This window comes from Homarus americanus, unplaced genomic scaffold (assembly GCF_018991925.1).
Source record: "Homarus americanus isolate GMGI-L3 unplaced genomic scaffold, GMGI_Hamer_2.0 scaffold36970, whole genome shotgun sequence".
NCBI lineage: Eukaryota > Metazoa > Arthropoda > Malacostraca > Decapoda > Nephropidae > Homarus > Homarus americanus.
In genome coordinates this window covers 5,962,939-5,985,208 of record NW_024740094.1, presented here as the reverse complement: position 1 = coordinate 5,985,208, position 22,270 = coordinate 5,962,939, and the positions used below count along the sequence as shown (strand labels likewise).

Sequence of the window (22,270 nt, the reverse complement as noted above, 5' to 3'; positions counted from 1 at the left end):
GCCTGTGTAAGTCAAAATGTCTCTCAGGAGCTTAATAATAATTTCATATAATCATCATTGACAATTTGTCAGCCATTTGGACCTACTTTTGTTATCTTATCCTGAATATTCCTCTTGTCAATTCCTGCCCTTCCTCTACATCCTGTTTTTGTTCCTATCATTCTCTTCCTTTCCTTCTCCCTTTCCTTTCCCTGCCCTTACCGCTCTTCCTTTCCGACCCCTGTTATCTCCACCTCTTCATACTTTTATATCTTCCCCTCTCCCCTTCTACTCTTAATTTTTCCCCCACACTCTGCTTTGTTCCTTCCCTGAACCTATTCCTCTCCATCCATCCTTTCATCCTCCCTTTTCGTTCCACATTCCCTAATTAACTTTCATTAATTTCTTTCTTCCCCTTCCGTCCCTTTCCCAGTATTGGTTAGCACACAGAGGTCTCACTGTCCCCCAACGTTGTCTACCACACAGATGTCTCACAGGTGTGTGTTTTACAGGTGGCGGCGGTGTTGGTAGTGGCAGCGGCTGGGGAGAAAGTGCAGCCCGACCTTGACGTGACCCCCTTCTCCAGGCCTCCCCACGACACCCTCCAACCCCCCCAGAAAAACCTTCACCCCCACATGTTAGAGAAACGAGTATTGGAGGATCAGCAGCTGGAGGACGAGCTCGCAGACCTGGAGGAGATGCCTCATCCTCGCCTTGTGAAGGTTAATGTTATAGTTGTTGGGAGTATTCTGTGTGGACATACACATGTACACTTGACATTCATATAGTTTCTTTCACCAAAAACTTAATTATGTTGAGGAAACCTATACAGTATGCAAAAGTGATCAATAACTAAGAATTGTGGGAAATTATGTTCTATTATATAATAAGAAATTGTGCAGTGAATAAGTGGTAAAATTGTTCAAGTTTAGGTTCGGAGCTCCTTTAACAATGAGAGCGTCTTCACTAACCAACTTCCCTTCCCCAAAGTTCAAAGCTAAATGTTAGGTCACTTCCAATATTTGACATGATGAAATGGGACTTCCACAGTCTTGAGGAAAATTAACTATAATGGCGTGCATCCAGCTCAATTTCAAGACATCTTCATTGCTTCTGCAGTGTTTCGCAGAACAAAGTATTTTTGTGTAAATCATGGCATCATCACAGTATCACACAATTATACACACGTGTGAAGCACTCTTTATCGTGGTACAGTATTCTCATTGTCCCAAACTACCAACAGAGCTGGACTCCTCGAGTGTACACGAACTTCACGCCTCTCGGTTCTTTTTAGGTCAACTTAAATCTGTCGCCTAACAAGATCGTTCAAGAACCAATGAAGAACTAAAGCAGAAAATCACATTTGAATGCAACAAGGACATGCTAATGAGAGTTAAGGCATTGTATTTACGCTGAATAACATGTGTTTTGAAGTGTATGGTGAAGCATTTGAAAATTTACTGTGGTAATATACTTTTCAATGGTGTGACTTACAACAGATCAGAGCCAGATTTAGACTATCTCCACTGATACAAGACACAGGAGCAGCAGCTGAGGACACAGGCATTGGCATCTTAACCAGTTGTCCTATAAACATTACGCAACAACAAATGTCAGATGTCACTATCTGCACAGGAATGTCCTAAGATTATTGTGTGAGACAGGCCTGGCTTGATACAAGCTTCAAATTGTTCAAAAAATGATGGTTCGAAATAGTAGCCAACCATTTTATTTGTGGAATACGGACACAAATATCTAATAATGAATGATCATCGGGGAAAGTGAGTAATTGTGCGAATCATTGATATTACTGGCTACCCCTCTCCATGGTTCAACTGTTTTTGAGGTACAATCAAAGACAAAATTCGTGTCGGGTTTGTCCGGAGATTAAATATCGTGAAACATGAGAGCCCTACCACAAGGCAGAGCACACCAAAAGTTTTAGCCCTTCGGCATATGTTTTCAAAAAATTTACGACTGTAGTATCTTGCGTTATTTAATGGGAGAATAACAAGCACATGGTCGGTCTGGCTGGGCGTTTATTCTCTGTTCTTGGTTACAACGTGCCTAACACATTTCGTGTTTACACAAGCCTAAACACTTTCTGACTTTGGTAAGAAGTAACATAATATATAATATATATATTCAATAAAGGCAGCATATAAACATACATATATATAACATATACAATCAATAAGGCAGCATATAAACATACATATATATAACAACGACACGACTTCTGTCTTTCATTACACTGATGTGTGACATCGTGGGCTTTGGAAACTACTTTTTTTTTTTTTTTGCGGAGAATGGCCCACCCGGGCACAGGTCATCGACCGACAACGGAACCAAGGAGGCGAAAAAATAAGAGTGAAAAGAACTTGAAAAAGAAACGAAAAAGATTAAAATAATCTACACCACGAAGATGCTGGAAACCAGCTTTTTGAAGTGAGACAGATTGTATGAGTATGGAAACACAGAAGAAGACAGAGCATTCCACAGTTTGGCTGTGTGAGGAAAGAAGGATGTACTATAACGGGCTATTCTAGTGTGACCGACATCCACAGAGGTACAGGATGCCTGTTAAAGTACCTGTAAAAGAGAGAGAGAGAGTGAAGCAACATTATGGCGAAGAGAAGGGAAGAAAAATTATCAACTAAAGTAGGAGAGTCAATCAGACGAAATGCCTTTGATTCCACCTTATCTAACAGTTGGGCAAAAGAAGAGCCACCCCAAGTTAGGACAAATGAATCACTTATTAACTCTAAGCAACTGCTCAGGACTGAAGTAGCTACGGCATCTGTACAGCATTTCCAGCTTTCGGGAGCATATTAGAATTTGGCAGAATGATTGCATCCTGAAATGTGATTGGTGGGAGATCATCTAAATTGAAAAGTGTAATTGATAAATACTGAGTTTTATTACTATTGAATTTAACCAAGTTTCTATCTCCCCATTCGGAGATCCTGCACAGATCTGCATTGATGGATGAAATTATATCCACTCTAGAAACAGGTCAAAAATGAGAATTAGGGGAATGGGAAAATGTGAAGAAGAGTGAAGAGTACAGTAGAATCATCAGCGTAAGAATGGATAGAATTACTCGTAGTGTGAAGTAAATCATCGATAAAAAGAAGGAAGAGAGTAGGTGAAAGAACAAAACCCTGTGGGACACCACTATTGGAAGAGAAAGAGCGAGAGATCGATTCCTCGACAACAATTGCCATGGATCGGCTCTCAAGGAAGCTAGAAATTTGAAAACAAAGTGGGGGAGAGAAACCATAAGAGGGAAGTTTAGAAAGCAAAGACTTGTGTCATACCCTGTCAAATGCTTTGGAGATGTAGAGGGCCACAACGAAAGTATCCCCATAACCCCTAAGAGAGGATGACCAGAGATGGGTGCAGTAGGAGAGCAGATCACCAGAAGATCTCGCTTAGCGAAAGCCATACTGGTGATCCGACGAAAGAGAAAGGCGTTCAAGGTGACGGAGAAAATGGGAGTTAAGATAGTTTCGAAAATCTTAAAGGAGGATGAAGTTGAGCAATGGGGCGATAGTTAGAGGGATTGGAATGGTCACCCTTCTTTGTGATGGGCTGGTTGAACCGAGGCATGCTTCCAAGAAGAAGGAAAAGTTGAGTTCTGAGGCAAAGGCAAAAGAAGCGAGCAAGCACAGGGACTAGAATTTTAGCGCACTCCCTCAGAACACGAGAGGGTATTCCGTCCGGTCCATGTGCGTTATTCACTTCCAACATGGATAACACACCAGCAACTCTACGAGTGGAGATTATAGGAAAGTGCATAGGTTCAGTTGGAAGAACAGGAGTAGGAGGGATAGAGTTGAAATCGTCTAAGGTGAAGTAGGGAATAAGGTGCCAAAGATTGGCTTTATCAGGGGGAGAGTTGGCTATAGAGTTATCAGGTCGGAAGAGAGGAGGAAATAGGAAGTATAGAAGTTATTACAGATGTTTTTGGCTAAGGACCAGAAGGATTTACTAGAAGAAGATTTAGTCAGGACAGCGGTGTTTCTTTTTATAAAATTCCGCTTGACCCGACGAAGATTAGCCTTACAGTCCTAGAAGTAATGAAAGAGGAGTGGGTAATAGGAGAAGGAGATAGTTTCATAACCACTCTCTCTCTCTCTCTCTCTCTCTCTCTCTCTCTCTCTCTCTCTCTCTCTCTACATGCAAGAGAACAGGAGCAATCAAACCATGATTGTAAAGTGAGAGTTTTGGTAGAAGATGGGATAAATGCACTCATACCAGCGAGTATAACCCCAGCAATTAGGCGGCTGCATTTATGAAAAAAAACCACCTTACCCTAAAAAAATTCCTACAAAAGGTTTCTTAACTGTTTATTGTAGTATCAGGTGTGCTTAATAACATATCGAAAGTCTACCACAGTCTGACTACGAAAAAGGTCTAATTTTCAAGATGGCGTCGAATAGCCACCAAATCCTAAAAATGCCTGTTACTCCTTCATTATTCATCCCAGAGAAGTAATTTTGATGTCTAACCCCATGTTTTGGTGGCCTAGCACATGCAGTTGCTAAGTATTCAAGCAAGAAATCAATAGAAGTTGTCATGGATTCTATCCCACTAACTGAACATTATGTCCTTGACGGTGGTTCCCTGGTTCATCCGCGCCATGGAAAAAGGATGACAGTTATGGTGCCATTGCACGGATGTATGCTGACTTTACCATACGCCATTATGGAAAAGCAACCGTAGTTTTGATGGCTATAGTGAAGGTCCTTCCATCAAAAGACAATACGCATCAGCGACGTGGGCAAACCCATCATCAGCTTCAATGCAAAAACTGGTTTGTTGGAGGAAAGGATGATTTCCTTTCCAGATCTTGCAAACAAGGACTTATTGATCTTGTAACTGAGGAACCACAGAAAGAGCTCCACTGTTATCAATGCATTAGGGGATGCAGACATGGACATTGTCAAGGCTGCAATCAAGGCGTCACAACATCAGCTCACGACCTTGATAAGGGAGGATACAGACCTGCTCATTCTTCTCCTCCACTATGCTGAAGCAAACAATAGGGGCCTCTATTTTCGTTCGGACAAGTCCACAGTTCCTAAGGTGTACAACATCAGTGAGATGAAACAAGTTCTGGGTGACATGTGTTCTCAGTTGCTGTTTATCCACGCTAGGATGTGACACAACTTACCGCATTTTCAGTGTTGGCAAAGTCAGCATTCCAGAAACTTGTGAATGGTGAATTGACCATTCAGACCTGTGCGAATGCGTTTCTATCAAGCAAACAGTGTCATAGAGGACCTTGGGAGCAAGGCGATGGCAGTTCTTTTAGTGGCACGATTCACTTGCCTCTTGCGCTACAACCTTTTGATCAAGAAAATTGTCCGCCAAGTCATTTTTTACCCCAGAACGTCTCCTCCTACCAAGTCCTCGACTAAATATCATAGCTAGAGTGTATTACCAGATCATGGTGTGGCTGGAAAGAGAGAGTGACATGAATGCAGTGGATTGGGGATGGAAGCTGGAGGACAATCAGTTTGTGCCAGTTATGACCAAGAAAACTGCTGTGCCAGAAAGCCTCCTGCAGATGGTCCACTGTAATTGCACAATTGCCTGCCGAACACGTTGTAGTAGCGGAGGATACGGACTACCATGCACACCCTTGTGGACCATGTCAAATTGAAAACTGTGAGAATCCACATAATCAATCTTAACAGGAAGTGTGACTATGGCTATTTGTAAACCTGGTTCAGATCAAAGGTATTTTTCAGAAATATATATTATGGGATTTGTACTACCAGTAATTACTACACTATATTAAATATGCTAATTGGTTTCCTAGATGCCCAAAACAAGGGGTCAGGCACCAGAATTACCTGTCTAGGATGAATAATGATGGAGTCATTGGCATTTTCATAGTTTGGTGGCCATATTTGTCCGCCATCTTGGATTTTGTAATTCTGTAATCACTTCACTATTATTCTAAATATGCTAACTGGATTTCTAGATCCACAAAGCATGGGGTTAGGCACCAAAATTACTTGTCTAGGATGAATAATGAAGGAGTAACGGGCATTTTCATAGTTTGGTGGCCATATTGGTCATCCATCTTAAATTATGTAATTATGTAATGACTTCACTATAATTTAGATATGCTAATTGGATTCCTAGATCCACAAAGCATGGGGTTAGGCACCAAAATTACTTGTCTAGGATGAATAATGAAGGAGTAACGGGCATTTTAAGGATCTGGTGGCTAACTTCGACGCCATCTTGAAAATTATACCTTTCTCGTGGTCAGACTGTGGTAGACTTTTGATATGTTATTAAGCACACCTGATACTACAATAAACAGTTGACAAACTTTTGTAGGAATTTTTTTGCTGTAAATCCATAATTTCAGCCGACTAAATGCTGTCAGCACAGACCTAGGCGTCCCGAGTGGAAATGCAACATTCATCCCAAGGAAAGTCGGAGAATTCTCGCAAGGATTGCCAGTTTGCCCTCCGATAGTGCCATAGTTGGTGTTTACAGGGGAGTGGGGGAGGTGGTTGTGCCCAGTTTGATTTAATAGACACAAGATTGTGATCAAAAGACCCTAAGGGGACAGAAATTGAGTATGAATAGTATTAGGGGTTAGAGGTAGAATAAAGATCAAGAATGTTAGTAAGTTGATAGTGTCGATCTGGAACACGTGCAGGGTGTTAAATTATTTGTTCCAGATCATTAAGTAAAGAGAAAAAGTGCCTCAGCTCCACCTGGGTCATCCCTGCAGAGCCAAGCCACTCTCTGTGATGTACAATGAAAATCCCTAGGTAGAGGATCTCGGTGTTGGGGTGTGCGGATAGCAACAACTCATGACACGAAGTGAGATAGTCAAAGAGCTCCAAATAGTTGGTAGAGTTTGGAGAACAGTATAGGAAACAAAGAAAAACAGTCATAGTTGGTGGAGATATTTTGAGCCAGATGACATCATAAAGGAAGATTCAAGATCCGTGAGTCGAGCAGTAGGTGTGCGTGAGTTGCAGTAGGTACACAACCTCCCTTACAACGGAAGGAGGTATAAAGGTTGTAGTTGGAGACTTGAAAAGGTTTGGGTGAAGCTGCTTTGATCAGTTGAAGGTCAGATAGTAGTAATAGGTCGGGGGAAGAGGTTAATAGATGGTGCTCCACAGAAAGATAATTGGATCTCAGGCCGTGAATATTGGAAAAAGGAAGTGCGAGGAAAGCCGATTCTACCCGCGGTCACGTCAGTTGAGGCCCCAGTAGTTTAATGATGATCAGATCGGCCCTCGGGTCCATAACCTTCGCCAGTGGGACCCATCCGAGAAGGCTCCTTTAATTTTATTGTCAACTGACATCATAGGAAAATAAAAGAATAGAAAGAATAGAACAGATCAAGAGTGAGAAAGGTTTATACTGTATGTTGTGGTGTCAATAGTAAGAGAGACATTTGAGACCCTGCAATTGTGTGTAAGTGAGGCAGAAAGACAGATCAGCAATCTGGGACTTGGTCACAATTTTCGTGATGCCACATAGCGAATAATGGACCACAGGCTGGAGATCGTGAATATATTGATATGCAGTATAGTCGGATGGCAGGAGACTGATTTTGTACCTCACCTTTACAATGAAGGGGATATAAGGGTTTTTGGTTGATCCCGACTCATTAGGGTGTCATTTTTTTTTTTTTTTTACGGGATTAGCCCACGGGCACAGGTCACTGACCCATTTCGGGGCCTGGGGGCAAAATATAATAATAAAATTATATTAATAATAATAATAATAATAATAATAATAATAATAATAATAATAATAATAATAATAATAATAATAATAAAGATCAAGAGTGAGAAACGATATACCGTATGTATGTTGTGTTGTCAAAGTGAGAGAAACAATTGAGACCCTGCAATTGTGTGTAAATGAGGCAAAAAGTCAGATCATCAACCTGGCATTTGATCAAAATTTCCATATGGTAGCAGGGTCTACCATTAGACAATACATTATGCTTATACATTATGCTTCCAATATCTTCCCAGGCGGTAGTACCTCCTTGTTTGACAGCTGCCTATTACCTTGATGCCATCTTGTTGCCCTTGAGCAATTTTTCTGGAGGGTGAAATTCAAAATGGCCACCAAATCACCAATTTAGACCGATCTAAACCTATATGTATCAATATCTCAGCCTTGAAGAACCGGTAGTTAATCTTAGATTTTATGTTTCCGGTGACTATTGATTAGACAGGATGGTATACAAATCAATAGGTACAACAGTCATCTCGGATTTTAAGATGATCACCTTTTGGGATTTTGAGATGGCCGCTATTTGGAGAGAGTCATTTGTATTCGTCAACATCCTCAACTTTGATTTAAATTCAAGGTTAATCTTGAGCTGTATTCCAATTTCTTCTGGGCCTACTTATCTGATGGCATTACATACACAACTACTTTGCTGTCACTTGGAATCGAGTATGACGACCATCCAGCTATGATACAATGATATGAGTTATTAGGGATGTCACCTTCGTTGGTGAACCTCTGAGGTTGTTGAAGGCAAATACGGGACCAGCACGGTCGTCCACAGATGTTGCACATGTGGGCTACATCTAGTGCGGGAGGATTGTGGGGTTTGGCAATCATCTTATCTGCCTCGATATGCAGTCGGGCTAACTCGAAAGTATTGACACCTCGTGTGGTACTCCTCCAACCTTTACGGTGTGGAGTAATCGTCTCCCAGGTGAGGGGGTCGATTTGGCACTTTTTCATGTTTGCCTTAAGTCTCCTTATGACTTTCAGTTGACGCCAGTGTTACGTATAATATTCGTTAGGTAACTCTAAAGTAGCTGCTTTGGCAGTCTACTGTCGTCCCTCGGGTAACATGGTCAGTCCAACATAGTTGTTCATGAATAATGGGAGCCTCGATGCACCTACTGTTGGTGTCAGCGAGAATACTGGCATGTGTTCTCTTATCTTCCCAGCGAACTTGGAGGGTGGAACGTAGACTACGTTGATGAAAGTTTTCGAGTGCCTTGAGGTGCCTCCTGTATGTGACCCATGTCTCGCTGCCATATAGCAGGGTGGGTAGGACCAGTGCTCGATATACTTGTCAATTTGTAGATAATTTCAGCTCCCTACAGCTGAAGGCATGGGTACGGAGTCTGCCAAAGGCTTGGGATGCACCTCTGATCCAATGTTGAACCTCTTCATCGATGTTCGTGGTTGTGGACAGGTGTGAGCCGAGATACTGAAAGTGGGTAACATTAGAGAGGGTAGTACCGTTAAACTGGATGGATGGTGAAGGTGTGGCTGAACCAGGGGTAGGTTGAAAGAGAATCTAATAAGGAAAATGTCTTCAGTTCCTTTACCTTAACTTTTACTTATATTTTAGTCTCAAAATTTTAAATGATTTCCTTACCTGTGTGTGTCTAGGGGCTTTTTGACAGAAATTATTTAATTAAAATACCTTGTAATACTAATGCCCAATTACCTAACAAATAACAATCTGTTTGTATTTTGAACTTTTCTAGTTATTAAATTTTACTGTAGGTTTAGTTATTATTTCATTACTTGGCTTAATTGAATATTTGATACCACACTCTTGGTTGACATGACAACACCCTACACAGTATAAATAGTAGGACGTGAAAAATAGGCAAGTGATTTTTATATAATTAATGTAAAACTCATATACAAGGGTGAAAAATAATGCACTCAGCTGTACTAATACATGTTACAAATAGCTGGCCAGTAGATTTCCTTGTGCATCGGTAGAGTGTAGCTAACAAGTCGCTCAACTTCACGACAGAGCAGGCAGGGAGAACAAGTCGCCGACGTGAGGAGAATATGAATGTCCTGGAGCCCCAGGGATAGGGTAGACGTCACCTGTCATAGATGGTGCCCCCAACAGCCGGCGATGGTTTTCCCAACAATCAGGAGCCGTCTCATGACTCCTGTGCCTACTAGTTGACTGCTGGTTAACTAGTGGTTTGGGTAGTGTGAAGTAAGCCCTGTAGATAAAGGTGACAATGCAGTATATATATACATGGAGGTGTGACCCTTCTTTGTTACAGGACATTCACCTCGAGGCCGAAGTGTGCATAGGCATCTGTGTAGGTTTTCAGGATCTCCTGTTGGTCGTGTTCAGTGTGAGCGACAAGGGTACTGAAGTTCAGTAATGGAAGCTGCCGACACCTTTGCTCCTCCTTGGAGTCGTCCTGTGCTAAAAAGACCCTTTATCTAGTACTGGATGTCCTCCCTGCTGGCTAAATTGGCACTGGCACGAGTAAGGAAGGCAGCAAGAAAATGCAAAAGAGAATGGTGCCAGTACACATCCTTGTTTCACCTCCGTTTGGATGGGGAATAACTCAGACTGGGTGCCATTGTGCAGGACACTGCCATTCATGCCATCGTGGAGTTGCCTCACAATGGCGATGAATTTTGGTGGGCAGGCAAAATGGCTGAGGGTCCGCCAGAGGGCTTCCCTGTAGACTGAATCGAAGGCCTTGGTTTGGTCGTTGAAAGCCATGTACACGTCAAGACGCTGTTCTCTGAACTTTTCCTGTATCTGGCAGCAGCATAAATCATGTCAGTAGTGCCACTTGATGGTCTAAAGCCACATTGAGATTTTTGGGGAAAGTTTTCCGCTTCAGAAAGAAGTCTGTTTAGGAGGACTTGGACGATAATCTTGCCAAGTACGGACAGCAGCAAGATTCCGCGTGACAGTCTGACCGGTCTCCCTTTTCCCATATATTCTCCAGGAGAGAGTGGAGACGGGTGGTAAGCAGGTGGACCTCCGGCTTTATACACCTCAGCTGTGATTCCATCAGTCCCTGAGGGTGTTATGTTTTCATCTGTTTGATGGCAGTAGCTACCTCATCCAGGGATGGAGGATAGCTGAGGGTGGTCAGCTCTGCATGCTGAGGGACTAACTTGGTAGTCAGGACATCCACATCGATGTTTCGATTGAGCAGCGAATGGTAGTGCTCTTTCCAGCACTGAAGGATGCCTTCTTCGTCTTTACTTAGGGAGTTACGTTTGGATGAGTGGAGGGGGGCTGTACCATGAGTGATTGACCCATAAAATGTTTTAGTGGACTTGAAAAATTCGCGCATCTTGTGTTGATCTAAAAAATATTGTGTTTCACATGCGAAGTTCGTGCTGGGCTGCCGATTTCTTCTTGCAGAAGGTATCATTATTGGTTCGAGTGAGGTTGTTATGCCAGTCAGTTAAAGCAGCACGTTTATCATCGACCAGTACTTTGATTTCCGGGTAATTATCATCAAACCAGTCCTGATGTATTCTTTCGATCTGGCCGAGGGTCTCTCTGCAGGTTTTTGTCATGACAGTGCCGAGAATATCCCATTCAGCTCTGGGATAAGTTGTTGCAGCCCACATTCAAGCTGCTCTCTGAAAGCATGATGTACTGCTAGATCCTCCACACGCTGAGTGTTAAAAGCTACTCTGGAGGCTTGTTGCCTTTGCCGTTTTGGGGCGACTTGAAGTTAGAGATTGGCTCTGACGAACCTATGATCAGTATCACAGTGGTCTGAGCGACGTGTGGCACGGATGATGACATCTCGGCGATCTCTTTCTCTGACAATGATGTAATCAATGGGATGCCAGTGTTTGGATCGTGGGTGTTGCCAAGAACCCTTGAACTTGTCTGTCTGCCTAAACAAGGTATTGGTGATAATGACGTGTGCAGCACTTTCTGAGGTGGAGTAGGTCGTTGGGATTACACGGTTTTGCTCAGTCCATTTCTCCCTATGCTTCCCTGCCAAATGTCAGCATCTCTGCCAACTCTGGCATTGAAGTCACCTTGGAGCACAACCTTATCTTCTCTGGGGATAGAGGTTAGCACTCTGTCAAGGTCGGTGTAAAAAGGCCTCCTTGATGTTATTCTCTGCATCCAGTGTTAGAGGTTATGCACTGAGGAAGAAGGTGTGACGTGAGTGATTCAGTGGAACTCAGAGCTTCATGAGGTTTTGATGATGGTGTGAAGTATGAGCTGGATGATGGCTGCGTGTGAGTTGATTTATGTGGTGAGGCAGAGGGAGAGTTGCAATGGACTGCCGATTGTAGTATCTTGCGTTATTTAATGGGAGAATGACAAGTCACATGGTCGGTTTAGCTGGGGCGTTTATTCTCTGTTATTGTTACTCCATGCCTAACACATTTCGTGTTTCCCAAGCCTAAACACTTTCTGACTTTGGTAAGAAGTAACATAATATATATCATGTATATATAATCAATAAAAGCAGCATATAAACATATATATATATATATATATATATATATATATATATATATATATATATATATATATATATTTCAAAAAAGAAGCATGGCTGCTACAAATCCTAAATAAACAAAACTTACAGAATTACATATGGCAGAGGAAGAAGAGAATAGAACACAACAAATATAACTTCTAACTAAACAGTTTTGAAAGGCCTGTTCACAATTCAGATAATTAGAGGTCTAATTTAATTACAGGTCTCCTAACTCTGTTTGATCTTCTTGGACTATTCCCTCCATCAAGTTTTACAGGGGTTTCACTTGCACTCTGTGCATTATCAGTGACAGACATATCATCACTACAGTCAGTTGACACAGTGAGTGGATGCTGGGAAACATCATCTTTGACATCATCATCATGATGATTAGGGCCAGATAGTTATGCACTAAAAAACCATGAAATATGCATGCAAATATGCACTAAAAACAGGGGAAATATGTATTTAAATGCACTAAAAATGTCACTTATAAAGCCAAGAATGCAGGTTATACGGAAACAAAATAGTTAATATAAACTAATGTTAATGTTTATTAAGCAATATACGTAATGCATTTAACATATATATGTGAAAGTGCTTCAAAAAATATATATGAACATGTATTTACATTATAGGCTGACATATTTTCAGACATTACAGATTGTGGTTGCATTTGATGATGACATGGTGGCGTAAGTTCTCAAAGTTAAAACCCCGCCTGTTGTCTGTCAGCATAGCTTTATATTCTGAGAACACCCTTTCTACATCACACGAGACGATTGGTGCATGTTTCATACATAGGAGGTCTGACATAGTGAGTGGCTGTACCGTCTCGTCAATAATAGCATCACCAGACATTATCTGACTGACTTTTTTCAGCTTTTCAAATCCCTTGTTTTTGTACAACACGTTACTCAGTTTACCATAGTAAGCATCAGACTGCAAACTTTTCAGTTCATCAAAAACACCATTAACCAACGAAATTGCCGAGGACAGCAGTAGTCCCCTTTCTACAAGTCTAGTAATTGTTGATGAGATGCACGCAAAATTCATTGCAATGAAGAGCAAGCTTTCCTTTATTCCTTCAGTTTCAAGTAAGATCTTGCTTTCCTGAATGCTCTGAGCCTCCTCAGGGTCGAATGTCGCAATAACAGCTTCAATGACGTCGAAGTTTTTCCCATAGTACGTTGCAGCATCGATCCAGCTTCCCCATCTTGTCACCACAGGTGAAGGAGGAAGTGGTGTACTTGGAGCGATTTCTGAAAATCTCGCAGTTCGAGAAGGTGCCTTGAGAAAGATTTTCTTGACGTTGGCTATCAGTTGATTTACATCTGGGTATTTTGACTTACTGGAACATGCAAGAAGTAGTTGTTGCTCCTTTTGTGCACTATTGGACTTAACAGGTTCGAGTCGGATGTGCTTGCTTGTTTTAAGGTGTTGTTGGACTTGAAATTTCTTGCTCGCTGTCACTGGTGCTTCACAATATTTACAAAACAGTACACTTCCATCAGTAGTAAATGCATCAAATTCCTTTACATATGATCTCAGCACTTCATTTTGGTTTCTTTGTACTTTCGGCATTTTCACGAGCAGCAGAAGAGAGTAGCTCCACACAGCAGCACTGTTCCTGACTGACTAACTCACTAGTCTACTCTGCTGCAGCAACAGCAGTCAGGGGGTGGGGTTAACCCAGAAATACCAATGAGTCATGACCAGGTGTGGAAACGACAGATTAAAGCGACGTGACCTCACCTCACTTCACCTAACCACACCTCACCTCACCTCCCAGTACCACGTGTGCTCATTCAGTGGCAACAAAGAGATACTGCCAGATGAATATTTTACCAAAATATGCATTTATATGCAGTTATCTAGGTAATATGCACTTATCATAGAAATCACGCAAAATATGCATTTGCAGATGATCATCATTGATGATCATCTGAAACTGTGTCAAGTTTATCATCATGTCCTGGTGCTACATTCATCTCGGCATGTGCCTGAATGATGTGACCCACATGAACATATCTCAGAGTTACCACATTTCACTAAATATGTCCTAGATCCACATGCCTTGTCAGTGACACCAGTTATCCACTTTGCATGTACAGAACCATAACCTTTAGCCATGTTCCTAACTCTCACCCTATCATTTACCTTGAACACTCTTTCACTGGAACTCTTATCATGGTACATTTTTTGTTGAGCTTGTTTCCTCTCTACAACTTCAAACAGACTTGGCTGAACTAAACTTAATCTTGTTCTCAACTGTCTCTTCACCATTAACTCTGCAGGAGTACATCCTGTCACACTATGTGGCGTGGTTCTGTATCTGAGTAAAAAATTTGCTGTGTTTCATTGATTTTCCAACAGTTCCTTGAATTACCTGCTTGGAAAGTGCTTCCTTTACAATTCTAACTGATCTCTCAGCTGCACCATTAGAGGCAGGATGATAGGGTGGGGTCAGTACATGCTTTACACCGTTGAATCTCATGAAGTTTTTAAACTCTGATGATTGGAATGGAAGACCATTGTCAGAAACTACCTCTTCTGGTATTCCATGTTCGGCAAATATTAATCTAAATTCATCAATGGTGCTACCAGCATTAGTACTGTACATATGCTTAACATCAATCCACTTTGAATGACTATCAATTAATACAAGAAATTTGTCTGTTCCCTTATCACAGATAGATCACTATCCTCTAACTACCGCCCAATCAGTCTAACATCAATAGTAGGCAAATTACTGGAAGCAATCATTTCAAACTCTATTCGAAATCACCTGGAGAAGCACTGATTGATCAATGATTCCCAGCATGGCTTCACAAGCGGACGTTCTTGTCTAATCTATTAACATTCTTTTCATCAGTTTTCGAATCGGTGGACGAGGGGCACAATTATGATGTGGTATATCTCGACTTTAGCAAAGCCTTCGACAGAGTCCCCCACGAAAGACTAATTAGAAAGGTAGAAGCTCATGGCATCAAAGGTAACATCCTTAAATGGATTAGGGCGTGGTTACAGGACAGGAAACAGCGAGTGAGCATTAACGGCACTAAGTCCCATTGGAGCAACGTCACAAGTGGAGTTCCCCAAGGCTCAGTACTTGGACCATTATTATTTATTATATACATAAACGACATAGATATCGGCATAGACAGCAACATAAGTAAATTTGCTGATGACACTAAAATAGGACGTGTTATTAAATCTGACGAGGACTCAGCAAAACTACAGGAAGATCTAAACAAATTTTTCGAATGGTCGGAAAAATGGCAGATGAAATTCAACGTGGACAAATGTAAAGTACTCAGTATAGGAGATGTAAACAGGGAAACCAGATACCAGATGAACAACGATGCCATAGAGAAATCCGACTGCGAGAGAGATTTAGGAGTAATGATAAGCAGGAACCGTAAGCCAAGTAAACAATGTGTTTTGCTCGTAACAAGGCTAATAAAGTACTTGGGTTCATACAAAGGAGTGTTAGTTACAAGACTAGCGAGGTCATCCTAAAACTGTATCTTGCTCTTGTGAGACCACACCTGGATTACGCAGTTCAGTTCTGTTCACCGTATTACAGAATGGATATAGAATCCTTGGAAAGAATTCAGAGGAGAATGACAAGACTAATCCCAGGCATTAGGAACGTTAAAGCATCTTAATTTGCACTCCCTCGAGAGACGTAGAGCGAGGGGCGACATGATAGAGGTGTATAAATGGAAGTCAGGGCTAAACAAAGGGGACATTACAAAGGTACTCAAACTATCCAACCAGGAGCGAACTCGTAACAATGGTTTTAAATTAGACAAATTAAGATTTAGGCGGGAAATAGGTAAACACTGGTTTGGAAACAGAGTGGTGGATGAATGGAACAAGTTACCAAATATTATCATTAACTCGAATACGCTGAATAGCTTCAAACATAGGTTGGATGCTTATATGAGCAATAGGGGTTGGGTGTAAACGGGACTGCCCAGTATGGGCCAATAGGCCCGCTGCAGTTTCCTCCATTCTTATGTTCTTATGTTCTTATGTTAAGTCAATGTGTGCTCTTTGGAAGAGACGGGTAGGCCATTTCCAGGTTTTCAAAGGTGTGCTCGGTGGCATACTCCTAACATTCTGACAAACAGAGCACTCACGTACCATCATTTCTATTTCACCATCCAGTTTAGGCCACCACAAAAAACTTCTGGCCAGTGCTTTCATAGCACATATACCTGGATGTTCAAGATACAGTTCATTCAAAATTTGCCCTCTAAAACACTGTGGAATTAACACTCTCATACCCCACAACACACATCCCTGTTCTACTGATAATTGACATCTCCTTAAATGATACGTTGAAAGTCTAAGGATGAACAAATTTCTGGCCATCCATTTAGTGTATACTCCAGGACTCTTCCTAATACAACATCTTTCCTAGTTTCATGAGCAATCATCCCGGAGGTGATTGGAAAATCTTCTGCTATCATGGTTACAGCATAAACCTTAGGCTCTACTCCATCATTTGATCCACTACATGGCAACCTTGACAAAGCATCTGCATTGGAATGATCATCAGAACGTCTGTACTGTATCTCATAGTCATATGCCGACAATATCAAAGCCCATCTCTGCATTCTTGCTGCAGCAAGTGTAGGAACAGGTGATTTAGGACCCAAAATTGCCAAGAGAGGCTTGTGATCAGTTATTAAAACAAAATTCCTCCCATATAGTTACTGGTGAAATTTCTTTACTCCAAATATGATAGACAAAGCCTCTTTCTCTATTTGTGCATAATTTTTCTCGCTTTGGGTAAGAGTTTTCGAGGCTTATGCAATGGGTCTTTCTTCACCGTTATCCATTATGTGACTTATGACAGCACCTAATCCATAGCCCGATGCATCACAAGCAAGCTTTAGTGTTCTACTGGTATCATAGTGGACCAAAACATTAGTACTAGACAGAGCAGCTTTACAATCTTCAAATGACTTCTGAGTTGCACTCTTCCATTTCCATGGTATCCCTTTCTTTAATAGTTCATGCAGAGGGGCTAAAACTGATGAAAGTCCACTCAAGAACCTTGAATAATACTGTATCATACCTAGGAAAGCTTTCAATTCACTGACATTTTTTGGGGCAGGTAAATTTACTATGGCTCCTACTTTATCTTCTACAGGTCTCAGCCCTTCTGCATTCACTTTGTAGCCAAGATAAGTTACTTCTTTAGCTAGGAATGAACATTTGCTCTTGTTGAGCCTAACATTGTGTGCCAACAATCTTTCGAATACTATGGCTAGGGTTTTGACATGATTTTGGATGTCACTGTCAACAATAAGGACATCATCCTGAAAACATAACACATTGGGAAGACCCACAAGAATTTTGTCCATGATGCACTGAAATAACTTTGTGCACTTTTAACACCATAATGCAACCTTTTGAACTTATACAATCCTTTATGAGCGTTGATGGTAAGGTACTGTTGACTTTCAGAATCAACAGAGACCTGAGCATATGCTTGGGACAAGTCTAACTTAGTGAAAATAGTTCCACCTGTTAGTGCAGCAAACAAATCTTGAGATGTGGGTAAGGGATATTGCTCATCCTCAACAGCTTGATTAATGGTGACTTTATAATCACCACATAGTCTAACAGATTTATCAGCTTTAGGTACAATTACTATTGGAGCAGCCCAATTGCTCTTGGCGGTTTTCACAATAATTCCCTCACTCACAAGTCTGTTTAATTCCTTCTCAACCTCACCTTTCAATGCATAAGGAACAGGTCTGGACTTAGCATATATGGGTGTAACATCTTTGTCAAAGGTGATATGAGCTTCATAACCCTTTATACCATCCTGTCCCTTTACAAATAAAATCTTGTATTTTTCAAGCAATTTCTCAAGACCTGGAATACTGTTACACATTCTAACACTAAATATCTCCTTCCAGTCCATCTCAAGTTCACACAATAAAGTTGGTCTATTCACATAACTAGCTATAATTAATGGCAACTTTAAATTCTGAATTTTGTACTTTACCTCACACTCTAATTTACCTTCTGTGTTCAAAATCTCTCCAGTATAAGTTCTCAACTTGACACCTGAGTCTTCTAAAGGCACATGCGCAAATAGTTTCTCATACATATCTTTACTCATTATGGAGAAATCAGCTGCAGTATCCATTTCCATGGTTACAGGTGTGTCATTAATACACAAGTCCACATTATACCTATGTTTAACTTTCTCTTCACGACTGGTGTAAATAGTAAACACATGGGCACTCTCATCATTATCAGATCCAAAATTACTAACATTCTCATGAATACTGTTTTTCGTTTCCTTCTCTCCACCTTCAATGGCATATACTCTACCTTTATCACTTCTACAGGCAGGAGCAATATGTCCAATACGTTGACAATTGTAACATTTTGAATTCTTGAACTTACACTGAAAGCTTTCATGTTTCCCTCGGCACCTCTTACATTTTAAATCAGCATTTGTTCTTTGTTTTGTGGTATACTTATTCCTTTTAGCTACAGTTACTTTACACACTGAGCCACTACTGCTAACTGTTTCACTACCAGCATTGGGAACAAATTCTCTGATGTTTTTCTCGGCCAATTCCATGCTTGTAGCTATCTGACATGCACTTTCAAAAGTTAAGTTAGTGGTGTTCATTAACTTATTCTGTATTTTTTCATAATTCAGGCCTATTACAAACCTGTCTCTTTGAGCTCGGTTTAAGAACTGTCCAAAGTTACACTGAATGGATAACTTCTTCATAGCTACTATATAATTACTTACTGATTCATCTTTACCTCTATCTCTGGTGCCAAATCTGTAACTTTCAGCGATCTCAAGTGGAGCAGGATCAAAATGTTGCTTCAGAATCTTGGTACTCTGAATCAGTGAGGAGTCCTTGGGTTTGTCTGGAGTAAGCAGATTGACCAGAGTAGAATAAACATTAGCTCCTACCTCTGTCAAAAAGATTGCTTTCCTTTTCTCTTGAAGGGCTTTCTTCTTCTGAGCATCACCACCGTCGTCCATTAATTCATTTGCCAGAAAGAAGTCCATTCTCTCACATTATGATGTGAAATCTTCCTTGTCTGCATCATACTCCCCCAATCGTCCGATGTATCCACATGTATCCACTGACGCCAGCCATGGTTGCTCTCTTCACTTAAATTCTCCAGGTTCAGAGTAGCCTTCCCTTCAGTGGCCACTATCCTCTCTTCAAGGACTTCACCAACACTTTGTGAATCCCATCCTCGTTGCCAGTGTAGTATCTTGCGTTATTTAATGGGAGAATGACAAGCACATGGTCGGTCTGGCTGGGCGTTTATTCTCTGTTCTTGGTTACAACGTGCCTAACACATTTCGTGTTTACACAAGCCTAAACACTTTCTGACTTTGGTAAGAAGTAATATAATATATAATATATATATTCAATAAAGGCAGCATATAAACATACATATATATAACATATACAATCAATAAGGCAGCATATAAACATACATACATATATAACACCGATAGCCCAGTTTGTTGGGTTTCGCCTTAGTAGCCTGTCCATCATGTATTGCCATCATCCGTTGGTGTAGTCGTTGGGTTTCCATGTTGGTCACCTCTTACGTCTATATCGCCGTTGGGGTCTTGTTGGAGTTCTGTAAGCATGTCTGCCTAATGCGGTGCTCCACTGCAGGTTAATTCGTAAGGCAACGGAGCAATAGTTGGTAGGCACCAGGACGAGTCCACATGCCAGTGGGCCTATGCGCCGTCCCTCTGAGCCCCACTGCTGCTCCGAGATCCCCTGCTGGTCTAGCCTGGTGAAAAGGCTGTGTACTGGTAGAGGAGGACTTATGCAAGTTGCTTCCCTGTTCGCCATGAGGGCTAGCCAGCGGCGGTAGCTGAAAGCGAGAGGTAGCAAGCAGCGTTTGCACCTTAACACTAACATAATGCTGCCACACTAGACGCATTACACCACCCTGAACACACACACACACACACACACACACACACACACACACACACACACACACACACACACACACACACACACACACACACACACACAAACTACAAACATATCCATAGGAACATCAACTGTCTTTGATGAGTGCCATTTGCTCTGACAGAAACTGTGGAGGCATGAATTCTTGAAACACTAACATATTATCGAAAAGTGGTCCTACATTGCATTGTCAAAATATAGAATTTTCACTAAGCTTTCCAGAATATATGTAACTGAGTTGAGAATCAGTCTTTTCTGTTCAGAGACTGTGCTAGCAGATATGACCAACTCCATTGTGTTCCTGAAACTGCCTTTTTATATATATCTTAATAATTTCATTTGTCTCACTGACGGGAAGAAGGATGCCCATGTCCTGTTAAACCCAGCCAGTATTCCTAATGAGTGTGTCCCTTCTCTCGATCATTCCTCAATGTTAAAATGCAACACTACACATCTGCTTCCTCTCTCTCAACTTTTGTCTTATTATAAATATTTTATGCATTAAAATCATTCCAAAAGTCATAATAGATTTTGGAATGTCATTATATATCGCTTGTTTCAGTTACCCCTCTAGGCTCTAACCATGCACTCCATGTTCCTTAATAAACTATTCTCTCTCTAATATTCCCCACAAACGTTATATTAAGTATTAATTCTTCCCCCAGGATCGACAACGATTGAAGAAGGTGACTGAAAACACGTATCCTACAAAACACAAAAGTGGAGTGGAGCCACCAAGCCTGTCCGAGGGTCTACCTGCACCTAACCCACACCTGGTCCATCAAGACTCCAACCCTTCCTCACAAGAGTCTCTCCACCACTTCTCAGGGGAAGAAGGGGGGAAGCATCATGCTACAGGTGACGTAGCCTCACAACATAGTATGACCGGTGTTCTTCACAACACACAAGGAGATACTCACCACAACACACAAGGAGATACTCACCACAACACACCACAAGAATCTCACCACGTTACTGAGAGCACCTTCGACCAGACTACGATGCCCTTTGCCTGGACGGAAAGCTCAGAGATAGATTTCGAACCCACTGTTGGAACTGAACGTAACCCAGGGATGGAAGTGGTACAAGAACCTGTAGTTCTACCCGTGACGGAGGGCAAGAACCGCGGCCAAGAACCCATCGTCCACTATGGTCTTCCCAAGGAACTGCTGCCCATACACCCGGGCGGTGGGTCCAGGTTCGATGACCTGGAGAGAGAGAAGCTGGAGAGAGCGAAAATGGCCCAGACAAAGGCTGACGAAGAGGACACTGATAATGGCACCTCACATGATGCAGAGGGATTATATAGTTCAGCTGCGTCTCTCTGTTTCTCCTCCTTAATTTTTTCATTTTCCTATCTGAGAATACTAATTTAAGGTGACACTGATTGAATGTATTTAGTCGTATGAATTTCAGAACCATTCCAGTACTTTACACAATATACAAATTTAATATTCACTCACATTACTCTGAGCACCAAGATAATGCTTCAGTCGTTACAATATAAAGCTGGAACATTCAGAAATTCACTCGAGTATTGGATCATGCTGTTAATGCTTGTTTTATTGTTTGTTTTTGTCATATATCCATATGTATATCTTTATCTGTGCAAACTTCGTTGTAGTTCATAGTGACAAGTTAAATGTTTTGGGGATATAAAATGGTTACAATTTATTTTTATCTTTCTCTAACCTTATTGTATAACTCCTTAAGCTTGTGGGCTTTTGAACGTTACTGCGGTACTGTACCTCATTCATAGCGCTTGTACTGCACTGCTTCATTACAATACAGCTCTTTTCTGTTTCAGTATAATGCTCAAAGTGCTGTAGTAATTTAGTGCTATACCCAGAGTACTTCAGTGCTCCAGTACAGTATTGTGCGACATTAATATTGTACCTAGGGTAAATCACTGCTTCAGCTATTCACAGAGAATATTACAGTCTCAGTCATGTATCCATAGTACTGAACTACACCACCGTACTGAAATAGCTCAGTACTGTTATTCTTCATTTATGTTAAAACAGT

General features: G+C 41.3%; 1 protein-coding gene across 1 annotated transcript; it reads left to right on the top strand.

The window, feature by feature from the left end:
- Positions 1–472: 472 nt before the first annotated feature.
- Positions 473–21,919, top strand: LOC121875193. The gene is made up of 2 exons (XM_042379642.1): positions 473–701; positions 20,911–21,919. The coding sequence occupies exons 1-2, from the start codon at positions 615–617 to the stop codon at positions 21,619–21,621; spliced, it is 798 nt and encodes a 265-aa protein (XP_042235576.1). The 5' UTR covers positions 473–614; the 3' UTR covers positions 21,622–21,919.
- The last annotated feature ends 351 nt before the right edge of the window (positions 21,920–22,270 follow it).

What these genes read in the sequence shown, in the direction of transcription:
- LOC121875193 (XM_042379642.1), top strand. Translation starts at nt 615, where the DNA reads ATGTTAGAGAAACGAGTATTGGAGGATCAGCAGCTGGAGGACGAGCTC. An exon ending in CTCATCCTCGCCTTGTGAAG is followed by an intron (nt 702 to 20,910) that starts GTTAATGTTATA and finishes TTCTTCCCCCAG; the next exon opens with GATCGACAACGATTGAAGAA.